The sequence below is a fragment of the Procambarus clarkii genome, chromosome 80 (assembly GCF_040958095.1).
Source record: "Procambarus clarkii isolate CNS0578487 chromosome 80, FALCON_Pclarkii_2.0, whole genome shotgun sequence".
Classification (NCBI taxonomy): Eukaryota; Metazoa; Arthropoda; class Malacostraca; order Decapoda; family Cambaridae; genus Procambarus; species Procambarus clarkii.
In genome coordinates this window covers 6,155,018-6,175,022 of record NC_091229.1, presented here as the reverse complement: position 1 = coordinate 6,175,022, position 20,005 = coordinate 6,155,018, and the positions used below count along the sequence as shown (strand labels likewise).

Below are 20,005 nucleotides of genomic sequence, written 5' to 3'. Positions count from 1 at the left end.
GCTAGACAGTACTATCAAGAGTACTTGTAATATTCATGTTGATTATTGGTGTGTACAGGCACCAGGAACAAGTGATAAATTTACTGTGTTGTGTATATCTTTCTATAGATTTTGGTATGAACATATAGTGGTAAATTATATATAATATTATGCCAGTATTTGAAAGTTAGGCTGTGTGCCCAGAAATCATTTATTTTCCATGTATTGATATTTGATGTATCAACATTATATATGCTATGTTCATGCAGTGATAAGTCGTTTGTGAGTACAGTGAATTATTGCGTTATCGCCCACGAGAGAAAGTACTGAAAACTCCAGTGTTAATATTTCATAATATATTGTTGGATGAATAACAGTGTAAGGCCATTACAGTGAGTCATTATAGCATTGATTGTAGAAAAGACTGTTTGAGCCTGAGTACAGTGTAACTGAGTAATACGGTTTATTTGTGCCAATATCGAGTGTGCGAGTTTCTAGTAATATTGGAGAATTTAAAGAAACAGCGCGCGTGAATCTAGGAAACAAGCAAAGCTTTCGCGCGGAGAGGCCAGGCGATCAGCTGTTCTTGACACTTGATGAGGGGGGGGGAGGTGTTGCCACCTAGTGATCGCATGCTATTCGTGGGAATTACCGGCCGCGTCAGGATCAGTTGATTTATTTGTTATTGTTTGGCCTTGAGACTTGTTTCATGCCTTTTAAGTAAAATACAAAATCACCTTTGTGTTTTTATCATTCCCTCCATTGATCTTGTGGCTATATTACACTGAAAGCATAGAGTGATAACAATAAGTACCTGCCTGATTCCTGATCTTTTGAGTGTGACCTTGCCAAGGCTACCACTAATTCCACCAGTCCGATTGTTGGGGAGGGCACACGACAGTCAAGTGCACGAGTCGTGTTCTCACTCTTTCTTAATTAGAGGCCGTTTAGATTGACTGGGAGACTCTCCTGGCGTGCAGTGGCGCCGTGAGGATCGAGTGAAGACCCGCAGGGCTACGGTGAGTGACCTTGAGCATAACTATTGCTCACCCCAGAGTAAGGGTAGAGAATAATAGAGAGGTGAAACCCCAACAATGTCCACGGTTGTTTCGGCAATATTTCTCATGCTCGCTGGGAGGGTATTGAACAACCGTGGTCCTCTGATGTTTATACAGTGCTAGAAGCTTACCTGTCACCCCTCCAATATTTTCCAGTGTCCAGAACAACCTCTTTTGTGGAACTCTGTCGAAAGTCTTTTTTAGGTCCAGATAGATGCAGTCAACCCCGCCATCTCTTTCCTGTAAAATCTCTGTGGCTCTATCATAGAAACTGAGTAAATTCGATACACAGGATCTTCCAGATCGAAAACCATACTGTCTGTCTGATATTATATTATTTCTCTCCAGGTGTTCTACCCATTTAGTTTTTAATATATTTTTCCAATATTTTATGTATGGGATAAATGGAGAAAACGGAAAAACACAAGAAAAGACCAGAAGAAAAACCCCAGCACCAACGGCCAGGGACAAGAACGTAGAAGGAAGATAAGGAACGAAAAGGCAAGTAGCAAAACGGGAATGGAAGGGACACGACCAACAACACACAGAACCGCTGGTCACGTCCCGACAAGCCACGCCAACAACATAGATGTGTGACACGTCCGAATGGAAGTGATAAGGTAGAGAAAGACCAACTACGGGACCCCAGGGGCACACGCACCTGTGGGACACCGGTAGAATGAAAGCCCAACGAGCCAGAGAGACATGGGAAAGAAGCATTGCAGTGTCAGTAGTAGAAAAGCGGAACGCATGAGGAAGCGATGTGGCGAAGAATGACACCACACACAGCTTCAAGCGCAGATATGATAGAGCCCAGCAGGCCCAGGGACCTGCACATGAGCGAATGACAGGTAAGAAGCGGGACTAAAAAGCCAGAGCTCAACTCCCGCAAACAACTAGGAAAGGGCAACTAGGTAAGTGCCGTACAGAGAATCCAATGTACATGGAAGGGCTAAGCCAGGCACTACAAGACGTGCAAGGAAAAAGTGACCCAGATAAGACCACAAAAAACGGGGCCACGACCCCCTTTGCAACCATCAACCCAGATGAACACGTAAGACCCCAGGAAGAAGCACGAAAGGGCCAAACAAAATCCACAACAAATCCCAAACATGCATCCACAGCAGGAAAACTGCAGCAAAATGCCATCTCAAAACATCCAGACAGGAACACTGACCCCATAACATATACCCCCACCAATGTACCTTGCAAGCTGGTGGAGGTAGGGCCCCTATCTGGACTCAAGCGTGGGCTGGACATGCATAACAGTGGGACTGGATGCGTATAAATTGGAGCTGCCTCGTATGGCCCAAGAGGCCTGCTGCAGTCACCTGTGTTCTGATGTTCGTATCCAAAATCACCAACCAGCGTCTGGCCGAAAGAGAAGCCAGACCGCATAAACTCACTTGCAGAACGTAGACACGAACGTATCATGATATATAATAGCCGAGAAGATTCCGGGAGCACCGCCAGTGGAAGAAGGCAGAGCCGCATATGCAGGAGAAAAACAGGGTAGAGGCGAAGGAGGAGCCCGACACCCATATGCAGGGAAAACCCAGCGTCCTCCCCATAGCAGCAATCCAGAACACCCCCAGGAGCTACAGGGCACGGACTGGAGAATGGAGAGGAGCAAGAGGCGAAGTACCCAAGAGAAAGGGGACGCAAAACCCCAGCACACCACCCGAATAAAAAACAACCACGGCGCATGCGCAGCAGTGATGCCAGAAGTCGCGAGCTGAAGAAAGAAACCGTGAATGTGACTAGAAAAATAGACAAAATAGTGTTGTTAACGACCGAATCCCGTATGAGAGTACACAAGGCAGCCGCCAACCGTAGTCGAAAAGAGCAGGAAGGAGCGAAAAGAAACATAGCACAGCATCCCATTTGGGCTACAAAGAGCCCAACCGGGATACATTAAGGAGCCCAATCTGGCAACCCTGTGCAGTGCAGGACAGTGCACGGAGTGCCCCTATATTGCCAATCCTGACCTCAAAAGCTTCATTGAAGGTTGTAACAAAACCCATGAGCACCACACCAGAAACAAATACAGTTTTGATATTCCAAGAGTACGGCTTAATCAAACTACAAAAGCTCTACAAATCAAGGGACCCAGAAATGTGGAATGACCTTCCCAATCATGTTAAAGACTGTACCTCTTTCAACCAGTTTAAGATAAAAACTAAGCACTACCTATAAATTCCCTGTAATCTACCTTACCCCCTATATTGTCAACCCATGTCTGTTTTTTTAAACAAATCTGTTTGTCGACCTAATTGTATTTGTGCTGCTTTTTCTGCCATGTTCCCCCCTTTTTTATTTTTTTATTTTTATTTTTAATTGTTCTCAACACATTTTATACTTTAATCTCAATTAGTATTAAGTTTTAGTCTTTAATGTTTTTCCTGCCCGAAACGCTTTGCGTAATAGTGGCTTTAGGCATTGTATGTACTAGCTCTATCTATAAATCTATCAATTTTTGTAAAACCTCTTATATGTATGTACCTTACCTGAATAAACATTTATTTATTTAAAAAAAACACAAGACACAAAGAACGAAACAGGGCCGAAAACTGCGAAGCTTGGAGAAGGACCAACAAGCCCCAGAAGGGACCGGAAGACGACAGACGTTCCAAGAATACGGGAAGAAGCAAAACCTTCCCGATCCTTCAAGAAAAAAGAAGCAAGCGTGAAGCACGAAGGCACAGAAGGCAAAGTTGCACCCGAGACCAAAAGTCACGCAGAACCCCGAGGGGGACATGACTGAAGGCCCGTCCCAAGAAGAAGGGTGGAGAAACGTACCTACCGACAGCACGGACCTGACGGATCCAAGGGACAAGGAACCGATCCTGGGGAGGGCCTGACCCCCAAAAACATGTCCAGAGAGGGGGGGGGGAGAAAAACCTCTCTTCTCGTAACGGCAAGCCCTGACCAAAGCGTAGAAAAACCCCAGCGGGGTCCAAACGTCAGCCAGCCCTGGGAACCCACAAGGCAGGTCCCAGGGCCGAGGTCCGGGCAACCGGACCAGTACTAAGATTGATTGATTGATGAAGATTAAGCCACCCAAAAGGTGACACGGGCATGAATAGCCCGTAAGTGGTGGCCCTTTTGAGCCATTACCAGTATCAACAGCTGATACTGGAGATCTGTGTAGGTGCGACTGCACCCTGGGTGACGGGAGACATCTTCTCCCCCAGTACTAAGGAAGGGAGCCCACTGGTAGACTCATACAACACGGCTGGAGGAACAGGCTCGAATGCCTCCGTCGCTACCCCGGAAGGGAGAAATCCCCGAGACCGCCCGAGTCTCAAGACCAGCGAAGCCCCGCCCCGACCCCGAACCCACAAACGGTATGGATCCGGATGCAGGAAGAAAGGGGGAGGGGGGGGGTAACTATAACAGGGAAAAGACAAGGGGGCGCGGAAGGAAAAAACCGAAGCGTCCCACACCCCCAAAGCCCCGTCACACCAAGCAAAACGGGGCAGCCCCGGGGCTCCCAGGGAGCAAATAACCTAGCGCATTGCACCACCGAAACTTGCAACGCCCGTGCTGCCTGCACCTGCATAGTCAGCATAAGACTGGGTAATCGAGCCACAAAGAAGCAACAAAACTCGCAAGGCTCCGGGCCAAAGGTGCCACCGACCCTACAGGCAGCAGTCGGAGGCAAAACAGTGAGAGTCACCCTGAGACAAGGGGACAGAGCAACCCTCGAACTCGCACAAAGCGAGGGAGGACTCTGGGGCCACATCCATCGGACCTACGTGCCCCCTCGGGGTTTCCAAGGGTCCTGAGCCTTTACCAAAAGGGACTCACGCCCATGTAATCCCAGGCAGGGTACTGCTAACCGGCGCCCACAAATACTAAACAACCTTTTAAGAACTGAACCCCCGAGACGTGTACACTCACGGGGACCTAGCAGGGGGAACCACCGGAAGGAGGAAGAGTACTCAGTACACAAGGGGCAAGAACCAAGGCAGACCCCCCACCAGGCAGACAAACAAAAAGAAAACAAACCGCGCAGGAGGACAACATACCTAGGAGGAACACACAACAACATCACAGAAGACACCACGAAGGCAAATACTGCTTGGAAAGCAAGGCCAGAGAAGACACCCGCCCCTGTTTGCATTAGCTGACGAACTGGGGTTGAGTAGCCAGCGCGGTGGGTCCGGTGCTCCCTCTATCCCCCTCCAGGGGGAAAGAGCTGCGCAGAAGAGCAACGCAACGGTGTGATGACATTTGCTTGTTTGCTCGTTTCTTGGGAATTGAGGGAATTCTGCCTCTGTTCGGGTTTTCAGTTGTAAATTTCTTACCATGGGGGGGGGAGCCGGTTTTGTTATGCCTACGTTTCTGGGTGCCTAACCCCAGTCAATGGCAGATAAGGTTAACCCCCCCCCCCTCCACCCCACCCCGAACAGCTAGGGGGGTTTTCCAGGGCCATTGCTCCCTGTGCCTCTCCAAGGGGGCCATGTTTTAACTACTGATCCCCGGTAGGCAGAACTCCATATACTAATGTCCCGGTCTAATGAATCGCATATTAGCCTGATAGCTCCAAAGAGCCTCTGGGGCTCCCCACAAAAAAAAAAACAGCATGCAAGCTTAGCTTATGGTAACTATCTCTATACAGTTTGCTTGCTTAAAAAAGAAAGATTTTTATATCTAAATCAAAGATTTTTAAAATTTTGATTTAAATCAAGAAACCTTGGCATAAATGTTGCAACGCCACAGAAGGGATCACCCAAGAAACTGTTGTTGTTGTTTAAGATTCGCTACTTGGAACAAAAAGATCCAAGTAGCACGGGCTAAGGTGAGCCCATGTCGTCTTTAGTGAAATCTAACAAGCATTATTGAAATAAATATTCCATTACCATGTATTCTGAATTAATTTATTTACCTCTTTTGCCACTGTAGAAAGCTCTATTGCAATATCCATGCCAGATGATGCAGCCCCTAATATCACTAGAGTTGCTCCTTTGTATGAAGATGGCTCCCGGTAGTCATGGCTATGACTCTGGCGGCCCTTGAACTTCTCAATGTCTTTGATTTGTGGTAAACGTGGGACAGAGTAATGTCTGAAACAAAGCAAAATGGATAAACACCTTTAAGTTATAAAATATTTTAGTTATAAGAATTTAGCAGCTCTAACAACTTTCAATAAATTACATTTCATTTATGCATTGTAGGCCAGTCAAAAAAAATAATAGTATCTTATTTAGGAAAACGTATATATATAGTGGTACCTCAGCTTACGAATTTAATTCGTTCCCAGAGACGGTTCAAAAGCCGAAAATTCGCAACCCCGAAACGAATTTTCCCATAAGAACTAATGTAAATTAAAATATTCCGTTCATACTCCCAAAAATATTAGCGTCAAAATAGATTTCATACCTAATTCTCCCAAATATTTAGTACTACAGTATGTACATGTTATTGCTTACCTTTAATGATGACTCTTGTTGGCATATGGAAGACGGTGAGGACGGGGGGGAGGAGGAGAGGTGTTAGTGTTTGGAAGGGGAGTTCCCTTCCATTATAACATCAGGCAGTGATGACGTCTCTGGGGTACTCTCTCTCTCTCTCCTATGTTTTGCCTACATACCACTAGGACCTGCTTGTGGCTCACTGCTTGTTTTTATCACTAAAAATCTTTCCATAAAGACTTGTTTTTCCCTACATTGTAACACTTGTCTGTAGTGAGGCATCACTGTGTCACTAAAAATGTTAAGGCAACGGCCTACTACAGCTTGCTCTGGATGAGTTGTTTCAACAAAAGTTTGCATTTCTTCCCATAGTATACAGCACTTTTTTATTGTTGAGGAAGGGACATTCTGTACTGCCTCCTCCCTCCCAATGCCACAGTGTTGTGACATTCACAACACTGTGAATGCCACTTTTTCTAATTTCTCAATCATCCCCTGCTCGCTTTAAACTCTTTCTTATCTGCATCACTTGTTCCAGGGGTTATCTTTAAAAGGTCTTCATGAAATAGCCTTGCTTTCTCACAAATGATGGCCTCAGAAACGCTATTACCTGCTAACTCCTTGTTGTGCATCCAAATTAATAAAAAACTTTTCATCGTCCTCGAGTATTTGTGCTCTTTGTTTCGTGATTGTTAATACACCTTTTTACCACTTTAGCACTCATAATGTCCTGTTCTTGGCAATTACAGTGCATATCGTTATCATAGATTTGTTGAACTACCAAGCTAGTTCAACAACTCGTGTACCATTTTCATATTTACGAATAATCTTTGTTTTTGCTCTATGGCCATCCTCACATGTGTTTTCTTAGGTTGAACCTTACCACTGACTTTCTTGGGACCCATGGCGTAATATATAATAATTACTTTTAAGTTCAAAACCCCAGAAAGCTAAAAAACAATGAAATTCTTTACAAAAAATTCACGCACGATCGTCACTAAGCGGGAGGTACTGGTAAACTGAAGTGCGAGCAACTGTGCAGGAACTATGCGCTAGACGCCCATACGCGTATCAACAAACTACGTTACCTGAAGCAAAGCTCGAAAGCCGAATCACATTTTACAAAAATATTGGGCTCGTAAACCGAAAATTTCGTAAATATTCGTAAGCCAATGTGTCACTGCACATACGTACTGTACAAGGATACAAGCAAATTGTTGGATTAAAATATAGGCAAGTATATCACTTAAAGCCACTAATGCGCAAAGCATTTGGGGAAGTCTTTCTCACCTGTGCACTCACCTACTTGTGCTTGCAGGGGTTGAGCTCTGGCTCTTTGGTCCCGCCTCTCAACTGGTGTTACCTTGTGCCTCACACTGAGAGCCAGATGCACTTAAATTTTAATTTGCCAAGTTTGCTTTTAACTGTAATGGGAAATTCCTTCTTGGCTTTCAACCAATAGGTAAAACATTCATGTACAGTTTTCACAGCACAGATTATAAATATACACTTTAATAAAAACCTAATACTGCACTGTCCTTTAACACCCAACCACTTAGACTGTTCAGTATAGCGACAGCCTAACTTCTTACAGGGTCGGTGTTTGAACCCCTGAAGTCCAAGTGGCTGGGTACTGTTCCTTCCCCTAGGTCCTATCCCGGATCATTGTTCTCATATCCCTTCCAATTGTTGGTCATACTTGCTTGGTACACCCCTCATATTTACCTTACCTTTAACAATATCTGGCTTTATCAATTTTTCTTTGCATGTGCTGGAGTTGTTAAATATAAGTGTTGCACAAAATTTAAAAATACAGTACAGTCAGTCCTCGATACTCATGGGTGATCCATAGCTGGAAACCCTTGTTCAGAGAGTTTGAATTTGTAGAGGCCAAGTTAACTGATATGGGACAATAGGGATGCAGGACACTTTGTTGGGTCACAATGCAATACTGGTAATGTATTTGTGTACAAAACCAGAAGACTTTAATTTTTGTGTTTATTGCATTTTCCTTATTTTTTTGCATGCAAATATATTTTTTATAAGAACAAAAAAGTTGTATTATTATTTTTTAATTGCTCACAGACAGACAGTGGCACTTTGGATGATAGGTGTACTTAAAGTGATCTTTTAAAAATTGCACAAAATGTGCTATTTTGCATTCTCCAAACAAGTAAAGATCAAGGGGCTAACTGTACCATATTTGTCAAAACAATATCAAGTCAGCATGGCTATAATGTACAGTAAACTGTTATAATGACTATATATATTCAATTAAAAGGTGATGTATTAAAATGAAACATATGGACTAGTCTATGAACAACAGAAAATCTTAGAGCTGTCTTAACTAGATTATCTATATTTATTTATTTATTTATTTTTATACAAGAAGATACATTGGGTTTATAAGAGAACATATCATTGATGTATTTACATTCTTGTAAACCCACTAGCACACATAGCGTTTCGGGCAAGTCCTTAATCTAACAGATAATTTTAAGTAGGTAATTTATATACTGTACTGAATCATATATCACAAAACAAGGTTTTATTGAATAAAAAAATCTATGAAAATAAGATTTCCTTACCCATTACAGACAAAAATTGCATCAACAGTGCTAGTAGTTATCTCCTCAGATTCTAGGCATCTTACACGCACATCCCAGGCTGGAGGTCCTTCACCCTTCAACACAGGCTTTACTTCTTCCACATAATGCCCAAACTGAAAGTTACACATAACATATACTAAACTAGTGTACAGTATAACCTGTTATCCTAAATTCACCTTACTCTATTCACTATATTACCTGTCACCTATTATTTTTTTATATATATACAAGAGTTCTTAAATTCTTGTACAGCCACTAGCATACGTAGCGTTTCGGGCAGGTCCTTAATCCTAATTTCTCCTGTAATACGACCCGCCAAATCGTTTAACAACCAGGTACCCATTCACTTCTGAGGGAACAGAGGCTACAGTTAAGGACTGGCGCCAAGTAAATCCTTCACGGCCAGGATACGAACCCAGGCCAAAGCGCTCACGAAACGGATTAAAGACTCGACAGCCAGCAGCCGCCGTGAGCAGACGTGCTCCCAGGAGCTCCCGCCACCTACAGGAGAATCTGAGCGTTGGCTCCGCCCGCCTCACTCAGGATTGGTGCGCCAGCCAGCCAATCACAGCCGGCCGGCCGCGTAGCAGCCAGCCTCACTCACTGCCAGTCAGCTACAAGCTCTCTCGGCGTCAAGACACGCCGGGGCAACTGTACTGTGTCCCAATCCAGCTCTCCAGACGCATACAGCAGTATGATGTCCTAATAAAATAACTACCCATCCTCATCCTTCACCCCACACCCCCTCCCCCCCATTCCCCCACCCCCTCCTCCCCATTCTCTCCCTGCCTGTAACACAACACACCACACACACACAATACACAATGCATAACCTACTAATCATAGAATTAAGGTGTGAATAAGGCTGTCTTTCTAAACTGTTTCTACCTCTTGTATTTCGCCATTCCAAACGATCATTCCCGAGCAGTAGCCAAAACCGGGTTCTTGAAATTCTCGCGGAGGTTTGATCGGGCAACTAACAGCCTTGTAGCAGGCTTAGGCTATCGATAGGTTCAATTACCACCTTGTCTAGTAGCTCTAGTTGCCTAGCAACTAGAAGTTAGAGGCCTCGGCCTAACTAACACCCACCATCCACTTAGTCTACCTGGACACTTCACAACCACCCATAGTATAGATTAGATTACCCACCTTCACCCAACCCACCATAGTATAGATTAGATTAGGCTGCCTGGCCCACCAAGCTATGGCGACCAAAGTCAGATTCACAGACGAATCTGGCCGGGTTCTTACTCCAGCCCAACTACTTGAGGTGGTTCACGAGGCCACCCAGATTACCTACAAAAATGTGTACAAAATAACGAATGGAGCCATCTTGTTGGTACCCCCAGCAAACCTCCCAGACCTCCTTTCGTCAGACACCATGAACAAACTAAGGGAGAAGAATATCACTGTCTACCCTCCTGCCGAATTCCAAGCCCAACGCACCATCTTTGTACATAGGATCCATGACATCATCATGGATCACTCAGTTGAGGAAATAATTGCAGAAATAGAGAGGAAAAACAGGGATGTTAAAATACTTCAAGCCCACAGATTCACAACCCAACGCAACAACCAAGTACTGAAACTTACTCTGGCTTCACCGGAGCAAGCAACGCAAGTCTGCACACAAGGCCTTTCTGCATTTGGCATCATGGCTGAACCTGACAAAATCAGCCCACAGAGGTTTTACAAGCTCAAGCAATGCTTCAAATGCTTTCAGTATGACCACTATTCCAACGCATGCAACAATGGAACCCCCAAGTGCAGCAGGTGCACAGGGGAACACAGCTACAGGGAATGCACAAACCCAACACCCAAATGTGCTCTATGCAATGGTCCACACATTGCAATCTCGCATCTTTGTCCACGTAGGCAAGAGGCAATCAAGCAATTGCAAGAAACGGAGACAGCAGCCCGTCAACAAGCAACTATTACCATCCCTGCCCCTCCTCCACCAGTAAATGCCTGGGGCATCCCTAACCAACAACAGGCCCAGTCGGTGGCCCAAGGGGGACACCAAAGCACCCAACATCCCCATAACCCCACGGTTATACCAGAGCAAACCCAGAATCATACACAACAGGCCCCAACACCTAACTCTCTTGTACCAAACCCCGATCCTAAGCCCAGCTTAGGGGCCGAACTCCTAACATTTGCACAAATCCAATTTCCAGACAACCCAGTGAAGCTCCTAGGTTTCTGGAACTCACTTAGGAAAGACAATGGCCTGCCCCCTGCCCATATGTCCGAGGACTCGCTTGCCTACTTGACTCCTAACATCACAACAACCGCCGGCCAGGCCCAAGCACAACCCAACAACCCCAACCCTAGTGCTCCTCGCCCCCAGGCCTCAACCAACGCCCAGGAGACTCCAAACTCCTGAACAACCCCGGCCCCTCCACCCCGACAATCTGGCAAACACCTATGTCCACCCTTCCTGAAACAATCCCACATGAGATCGTCCTCAAAGCTCTCACAAACTCCCTTGCCATGCGGAACCCCATCCGGGGCCCAAGGAATTTTCGCTTCAAAAACCGCAGCCCCACAACAAGATATTCCACACAACGCTGTACCAAGAGGCCTAGGACCAACACTTACAGTCGAACCCCATCCCCTGAGGACAGAGCAAGGGCAAGCAGTCCCCATAACTCTCCACCAGAGAGCGACTCTAGCACCACGGATGTGGACATCATGAACAGCAGTGACCCCGAAGACCCCTCAATGGCACAGCAAGGTATGGGAAACCCCAACCCCAACCAATCTCCGGCCGGAACCAGGAACAAGATACCTGGCTCAACAGCTTTACCCCCCACCTCCACAAACAGAAGCGGCCAAACCGAATGTAATAACACTGGCACTAGAGCCAAACAAACACTTCCGTCTCATAGTCAATAATGGGGATCACAATCCTTCAAGTGAACATCAGACATTACTTCAACAACAGATACCTACTCACTCTGGAAGTAGCCAGACTTAACCCAGATGTTATCTTACTCAATGAAACAGCGGTCAGACAGGACCAGCACATCTCCATCTGGGGATATTCCACCAGAGAAGTCAACAGGGGTAGGTACAGTGGGGTGGCAATACTGATAAAAAGAGGGCTCTCCTACCGCCCCATCCTCGTAGAAGACGACAACTTTCTTGCAATAGAACTCACCACTTCACACGGCCCCCTCATCGTCTGCACCGCATATCTACCACCTAGACTGGCCTACCTCCCCTCCATCCCTCTGAACAAGCTGCTCGACAGGAACCTCCCCACTATCATCGCAGGAGACCTGAATGCCCACCATCAGGCCTTATTCAACGCACCTGCCAGGCCAGACCTCAAGGGCAGGCAGCTCTTCAATCTAATGCAAAACCGGGACCTCTCCTTCCAAGGCCCCCACTTTAAGATGCTCTTTGCGGGCAACCAGAGGGGCACCCCTGACATAGTGCTGACCAACAGAGATTGTGACCTGTTCCACTGCATAGTAACCCCAGGCAAGAACGTGGGGTCGGACCACATCCCTGTGGTCACATCCCTCCAAGCAGCCCCCTTCAGATATGTGGCACCACCCAGGCCCAGACTGGGAACCATACGTGCCCGTGACTATGACACCTTCCTTGCTGACGACCCCATCATTGAGTTCGAGAACCTCCCAACCCAAACAATCGACCAAGCAGTAAACACCATCCACAACCGGATCCAGCTTGCAACCGAGGCCACTTGTGAAATATCCACCACAAGGACTTACCACCAATATAAGCCGACCCGAGAAATCAGAGGCAAAATGAATGAGTACCAGCGAGCCTGCCAAAGCCACTACCAAACTGGCCAGCCACCAGCGTTGACCCTACAAACACTCAGAAGGGAAACCATAGACCTTACGCTGACCCACAAGAGCCACATTTGGGGAACCCTAGTGAGACAGGCCAACCAGTACAAAAGGGAGCCGGGTACTTTCTGGCGCAAGATCAGACAGCTCCTGGGATCGGTTAACCCCAGCCTCACCCACCTTGTACACACATTTCTTGACGAAGATGAAGAGGAGCAACAAGAAAAAATAGAAGACCCGCAGAATCAGGCTGACCTCATGGGCGCAGTTTGGAAAAAGACACTCACAGCTTCAAACAGCAGAGCCTTCAACAACACTCACTTTGAACGTGTCAACCAATGGACAACAGAAAATGCCGCCTCCCTTAACAGCACCCCTCTGATTGACCTGACAACCCTAGAAGACGACCACCCTCTAACAAGACCCATAACTATGCTAGAGATGAGAGGAGTCATCAAAAGCACCAGAGATAAGGCCCCAGGACCATCAGGGATCAAAGCGCTGCAGATCAAACTTCTACCAGGCAATCTTCTGCAATCCATACTCAACCTATTCAACGCTATGCTGGCATCGGGTCACATTCCTGTAGCATTCAAGTCAGCCAAGATGATATTCATTCCCAAACCCAAGAAGACCCCCACCAACCTGGCAACTACCGTCCAATCTCCCTCTTAGACACAATAGGCAAGTGCTTTGAAAAAATCATGTCAAACCGTCTTAACTACTACATGGAGTACAACAACCTCTTCACAGAAAAGCAGTTTGGCTTTCGAGCACATAGATCAACCCAGCACGCAATTAACATCATCTACGACGCCGTAAGCTCAATTCGCAAGCAAAAACACGTAGCTTTGATTGCGACGAGGGACGTACACAAGGCCTTCGACAGCCTGTGGCACGATGGTCTTGTTTACAAATTAGCAGACTTACCAGCGCAAAACTGGACCCTCCTCAGGCTGATCAGAAATTTCCTTAAGAATAGGCAAGTTACCCCCAGCTTCAAGGCAAAAGAGGCCGCAGCCTTCACCCCAACAGCTGGAGTCCCCCAAGGATCATGCTTGAGCCCGGTTCTCTTCAACATCTTTGTAAACGACCTACCCCAACCAGAGTATAGGGACACCATTATCGTACAATTTGCGGACGACGTAACACACGTAATAACATCTAACCCTAGCATCCAAGCGGCCAAGCATGAAACTGTAACCCGTAAGGCAAACGTAGAACTAGCAAGGACTGTTAACTGGGAAAGGAAATGGAGGATCACCACTAACCCAGAAAAGATCCAATTAAGCACTGTCGGCTGTATGGCCTTCTCCATTGAAAATGAGGGGGGAATAAGAATCAGGGGTGAACCCATAGCCATCTCAAACTCCAACACAGTGCTCGGGTACAACTTCAACAGGCTACTCAACTCCTCCCAGTACGTATCCCAGAAGACAGTGATGGCCCGGGGCTCACTGGCGAGGCTCTTCCGTTTCAACCAAGCCCCATCCCACATCAAGCTCCACCTGTACAGAATGATCATAAGGCCTAGCTTGGAATACCCTTACGTTCCCCTGAACCTCATCAACAAATCCAACATGCTGAAGATCCAACGAGTACAAAACAAAGCACTTCGCTTTGCAGAGGGCCTGACTCTGAGGGACAGGGTAAGAACTGACCAAATCCATGAGACGCTCAACATGAAGCCAATGAACATTAGGCTCAGCTACCTGGCCAGAAGACAGCTGTACCGCATGAAGAACATGTATGTCCCAGACCCAGAAGATCCCTTCGTAGCAGAAAACACCACCAGCGACTACGAGATCCACGAACCACCACACAGAACCAGAAGAATCACTCTCCAACAAAAAGTGATCAGGCATATCCATGATGAGGCCTTCCCAAACCCTCAGATACTAAGCGGTCTGCCAGACGATCCAGATGAGTGGCCCATCCCGGACCCAATCTACACCAAATGAAGAATAAAGAAAGAAAGAAAAAAAATATATAAAACCAAAAAACCATTTGTCGTGGCATCAGAAGTGTAACTACCCTGATGTTTCTAAGATTAGCCTCCTTCAGCCAACTCCATCGGCTCTAGTGCTTTAGGACACCAACAAGGTCACAAACACTAGCCCCCCCAGCCAATGTACTGACAACACAACAACACATACGCAAACAAACAACACATACAAAAATGTCAACCCATGGTGGACAGGCCACCGAACTTTCAAACCTCCTCTCTCTCTACACCCACATCCTCTTCCTGAATTTCATCTCCCCATCCCTCTACCTCCCCCATCCTTTCCATTCCCTATGGACATCAATCCGAATCCTCACGAAACGCCAGGCAAGAGTGTTACCACTTTGCCACGGGGACTAACTATGCAGTACATGTTTTAACTTTGTATTCTCTTATAACTCTTATATATTTAATCTTTTTTTATAGGAATAACTTCAACTATTATAGTCTTAAAAGATACCTGAAAGTGTTCTCATTTTCCAAACAAGAGATGCCATGTCAATGACGATACTTTTTAAGACATTGGTGCTCTCTAGAGTGGAATATTGTTGTACACTAACAGCCCCATTTCAAGCTGGAGAAATTGATGACCTGGAGAGCTTGCAAAGATCTATCATCGCTAGACTCCACTAAATAAAATATCTACAGTAAATTAATGAGACTGTCTAAAAATTGTAAATGTGTATTCTCTTGAGCACTGGCAGAAGAGATACATAATTTATACTTTATATAAATGTTATAAGAACTAGTTTCAAATCTGCACACAAAAATAACATGAGACCAGAAAGCATGCAGGATGTGCAAAATAGCCCCACTGAAAAGCAGAGGTGCAATAGGCTCGCTGAGAGAACACTCTAATCAGCATCAATGGCCCAAGACTTTTCAACACACTGTCCCTACACATATGGGGCATAACTTGCAGTGTTCAAAAGAGAACCAAACAAGCAACTTCAAAGGATAGCTGATCAACCAGGAACCTTCATCAGGCTCATGATGAAGCCTAGATGCAGGTCTCCGTCCTGTATCTAGGACGTAGACCACTATACTATAAGTTGTTACCTGTAATTTCTGATGTAGACGCATGTGATGTACCTGCTGATTACTCATACATCCTGCATTTCTATGTGCAATTATGGATTGCAATCTCTAAAACAAATGTTCAATGAATTTGTAAGCATTTTCAGGTACCGTATGCCTGATATATATTATATATATATATATATATATATATAATATATATATATATAATATATATATATATATATTATATATATAATATATATATATATATATATATATATATATATATTAGTATATTTTGGTAGCAGTCTTTCCTGTAGACATATATTTTTAAATATGACCGAAAAAGTAAGATTAATAATTCTAACACGAATTTTCTCTATCTTACGTTTCTTTTCACTGTTGATGGTAATTCAAAGATCAATTCTCCAAAATTCATTTTTATTTCTAGTCTGACGCGACACTTGAGCGCGTTTCGTAAAACTTATTACATTATCAAAGACTTTAGTTTACAAACACACAACTGAAACTGAATAGAGCTTACACATCTTCGATTTTATATCTACATTTGGGTGAGGTGGATGAGGTGAAAACAAACTTTCAACAATGGGTATTGAATGGGTATTAAATTCAAACACAAGATAGAACAGGAACACCATCTGGTCACCATTTGGTCCGGGAGACATCTCCCGTCACGCAGGGTGCAGTCGCACCTCCACAGATCTCCAGTATCATCTATTGATACTGGTGATGGCTCAAAAGGGCCACCACTTACGAGCTATTCATGCCTGTGCCACCTTTTGGGTGGCTTCATCTTCATCTTAACACATTCACAAGGGAGACATCTCCCGTCATGCAGGATGCATTCGCACCTCCACAGATCTCCAGTATCAGCTCTTAATACTGGTAATGGCTTAAAAGGGCCACCACTTACGGGCTATTCATGCCCGTGCCACCTTTTGGGTGGCTTAATCTTCATCAATCAATCAGAACAGGAAACAATGGGTATTGAATGGAAGTAATTGTAGAAAGCCTATTGGTCCATATTAATTGATGCTTCTATATTGGAGCGGAGTCTTGAAGTGGGTAGAATATAGTTGTGCATTAATTGGCTGTTGATTGCTGGTGTTGACTTCTTGATGTGTAGTGCCTCGCAGACGTCAAGCCGTCTGCTATCGCTGTATCTATCGATGATTTCTGTGTTGTTTGCTAAGATTTCTCTGGTGATACTTTGGTTGTGGGAAGAGACTATGTTCCTTAATGGAGCCCTGTTGCTTATGCATCCTTAAACGCCTGGAAAGAGATGTTGTTGTCTTGCCTATATACTGAGTTTTTTGAGGCTTACAGTCCCCAAGAGGGAATTTGAAGGCATAGACGACGTTGGTCTCTTTTTAAAGCGTTCTGCTTTGTGTCTGGAGAGTTTCTCATGAGTAGGCTCGCCGTTTTTCTGGTTTTATAGTAAATCGTCAGTTGTATCTTCTGATTTTTGTCTGTAGGGATAACGTTTCTACTGACAATATCTTTCAGGACCCTTTCCTCCGTTTTATGGGCTGTGGAAAAGAAGTTCCTGTAAAATAGTCTAATAGGGGATATAGGTGTTGTGTTAGTTGTCTCTTCAGAGGTTGCATGGCGTTTCACTTTCCTTCTTATGATGTCTTCTACGAAACCATTGGAGAAGCCGTTGTTGACTAGGACCTGCCTTACCCTACAGAGTTCTTCGTCGACTTGCTTCCATTGTGAGCTGTGGCTGAGGGCACGGTCGACATAAGTGTTAACAACACTCCTCTTGTACTTGTCCGGGCAGTCACTGTTGGCATTCAGGCACATTCCTATGTTTGTTTCCTTAGTGTAGACTGCAGTGTGGAAAACTCCGCTCCTTCCCATGACTGTTACATCTAGAAAGGGCAGCTTCCCATACTTTTCCATCTCGTAAGTGAAACGCAACACAGAATTCTGCTCAAATGCCTCCTTCAGCTCCTGCAGATGTCTGACATCAGGTACCTGTGTAAAAATGTTGTCAACATACCTGCAGTATATGGCCGGTTTCAAGTTCATGTCGACTAAGACTTTTTGCTCGATGGTACCCATGTAGAAGTTTGCAAACAGGACACCTAGGGGAGAACCCATGGCGACCCCATCTACTTGCTTATACATGTGTCCATCCGGGCTCAGGAAGGGTGCCTCTTTAGTACAAGCTTGGAGTAGTTTCCTTAGACTGTTTTCTGGTATGTCAAGAGGAGTACAGGCCGGATCACGGTACACTCTGTCGGCTATCATCCCAATTGTTTCATCCACAGGTACGTTGGTAAACAGAGATTATACGTCCAACGAGGCTCTTATCCCTGTGGCCCGTGTTCCCCGCAGCAAGTCAACAAATTCCTTTGGAGACTTCAGGCTGAAGGCGCAAGGGACATAAGGAGTCAGCAAGCCGTTGAGTCGTTTCGACAGTCTGTACGTGGGTGTGGGTATCTGGCTGATGATTGGCCAAAGTGGGTTTCCAGGCTTGTGTGTCTTGACATTTCCATACGCATATCCAGGTTTATATTCCCCAATAATCTTTGGCAGGTGGAGTCTAGATTTCTTGGCGTTCACAGTTTCAATCAATTTGTTGACCTTTGACAAATACAATTTGTCTCCACCTTGAAAAACATAAATTAATAAATGAGTCGCAACATGGTTTTACAAATGGCCGTTCATGTTTAACAAATTTGCTAACTTTTTATTCCATCATATTTGAGGCAGTTGATAGTGGTAAGGATTGTGATGTTGTGTACCTTGACTTTAGCAAAGCTTTTGATACAGTGCCACATGAAAGACTAATTAAAAAAAAATAGAAGCTCATGGTATTAGGGGTGCTATATTAACTTGGATTAGGGCATGGCTATTCCAAAGGAAACAGGGAGTTAGTATAAATGGGGTTAAGTCAGAGTGGGATAATGTTGTTAGTGGAGTACCTCAGGGCTCTGTCCTGGGCCTCTGTTGTTTATAATATATATAAATGATTTAGAATCAGGTTTGAGTAGCAACATTTGCAAATTTGCCGATGATACGAAAATCGGTAGGGAAATTAATTCGGAGGAGGACTCACTATCACTTCAAGTTGATCTAGATAGGGTTTTGAAATGGTCAAAGGATTGGCAAATGCAGTTTAATGCTGATAAATGTAATGTTCGGAGGCTAGGTAATGATGATAGAGTTACAAGATACGAGCTAGATGGTGTTGAGATTGCGAAGTAGGATTGCGAAAGGGATCTGGGAGTTATGATTAGTAAGAATTTAAAACAAAAGGATCAATGCATGAATGTTCGTAATAAGGCGAATAGGACACAGGGATTTATTAATCGAAGCGTTAGTAACGAGACACCTGGTGTAGTTCTTAAGCTATATCTTCCTCTGGTTAGGCTCCATTTAGATTATGCAGTTCAGTTTTGGTCGCCGCATTATAGAATGGATATAAATTCACTTGAGCGTGTCCAACATAGGATGACTAATTCCCCAAATTAGAAATCTTTCATATGAAGAAAGATTAACAAAGCTTAAGTTGCATTCACTGGAAAGGCGAAGAGTTAGGGGTGACATGATAGAGGTTTACAAGTAGATGAATGGACATAACAGGGGGGATATTAATAGGGTATTAAAAATATCAACACGAAACAATGGGTATAAATTGGATAAGTTTAGATTTAGGAAAGACTTGGGTAAATACTGGTTCAGTAACAGGGTTGTTGATTTGTGGAACCAATTGCCGCGTAACGTGGTGGAGGTGGTGTCCCTCGATTGTTTCAAGCTCGGGTTGGACAAGTATATGAGTGGAATTGGGTGGTTATAGATAGGAGCTGCCTCGTATGGGCCAATAGGCCTTCTGCAGTTACCTTTGTTCTTATGTTATGTTCAGTATAATACTAAGAAAATGTATAATTATATGAATGTAAAATAATGATAAATTGTAAGATAGCTCGAAGGACCAGAATGAGTAATTAAATGAGAAAATCAGTGACTTAAAGATCTATGATTATATAAATAAATTCGATTAATTAGGCAATGACTGTAAATTATATAATTCTAGAGCCAGCCTCCCATGACACATTTGGGG

General features: G+C 44.6%; 1 protein-coding gene across 1 annotated transcript in view; it reads right to left on the bottom strand.

The window, feature by feature from the left end:
• Window positions 1-10,230, bottom strand: part of LOC138357813 (uncharacterized) — a 39,794-nt gene extending 29,564 nt beyond the window's left edge. The window contains exons 1-3 of the mRNA XM_069314990.1: window positions 10,213-10,230; window positions 9,043-9,176; window positions 5,929-6,106 (exon numbers count right to left, since the gene is read on the bottom strand). Of these exons, the coding sequence (XP_069171091.1) occupies window positions 5,929-6,106; window positions 9,043-9,176; window positions 10,213-10,230 (330 nt within the window). The remainder of the gene's footprint in view (window positions 1-5,928; window positions 6,107-9,042; window positions 9,177-10,212) is intronic.
• Between the last annotated feature and the right edge of the window lie 9,775 nt (window positions 10,231-20,005).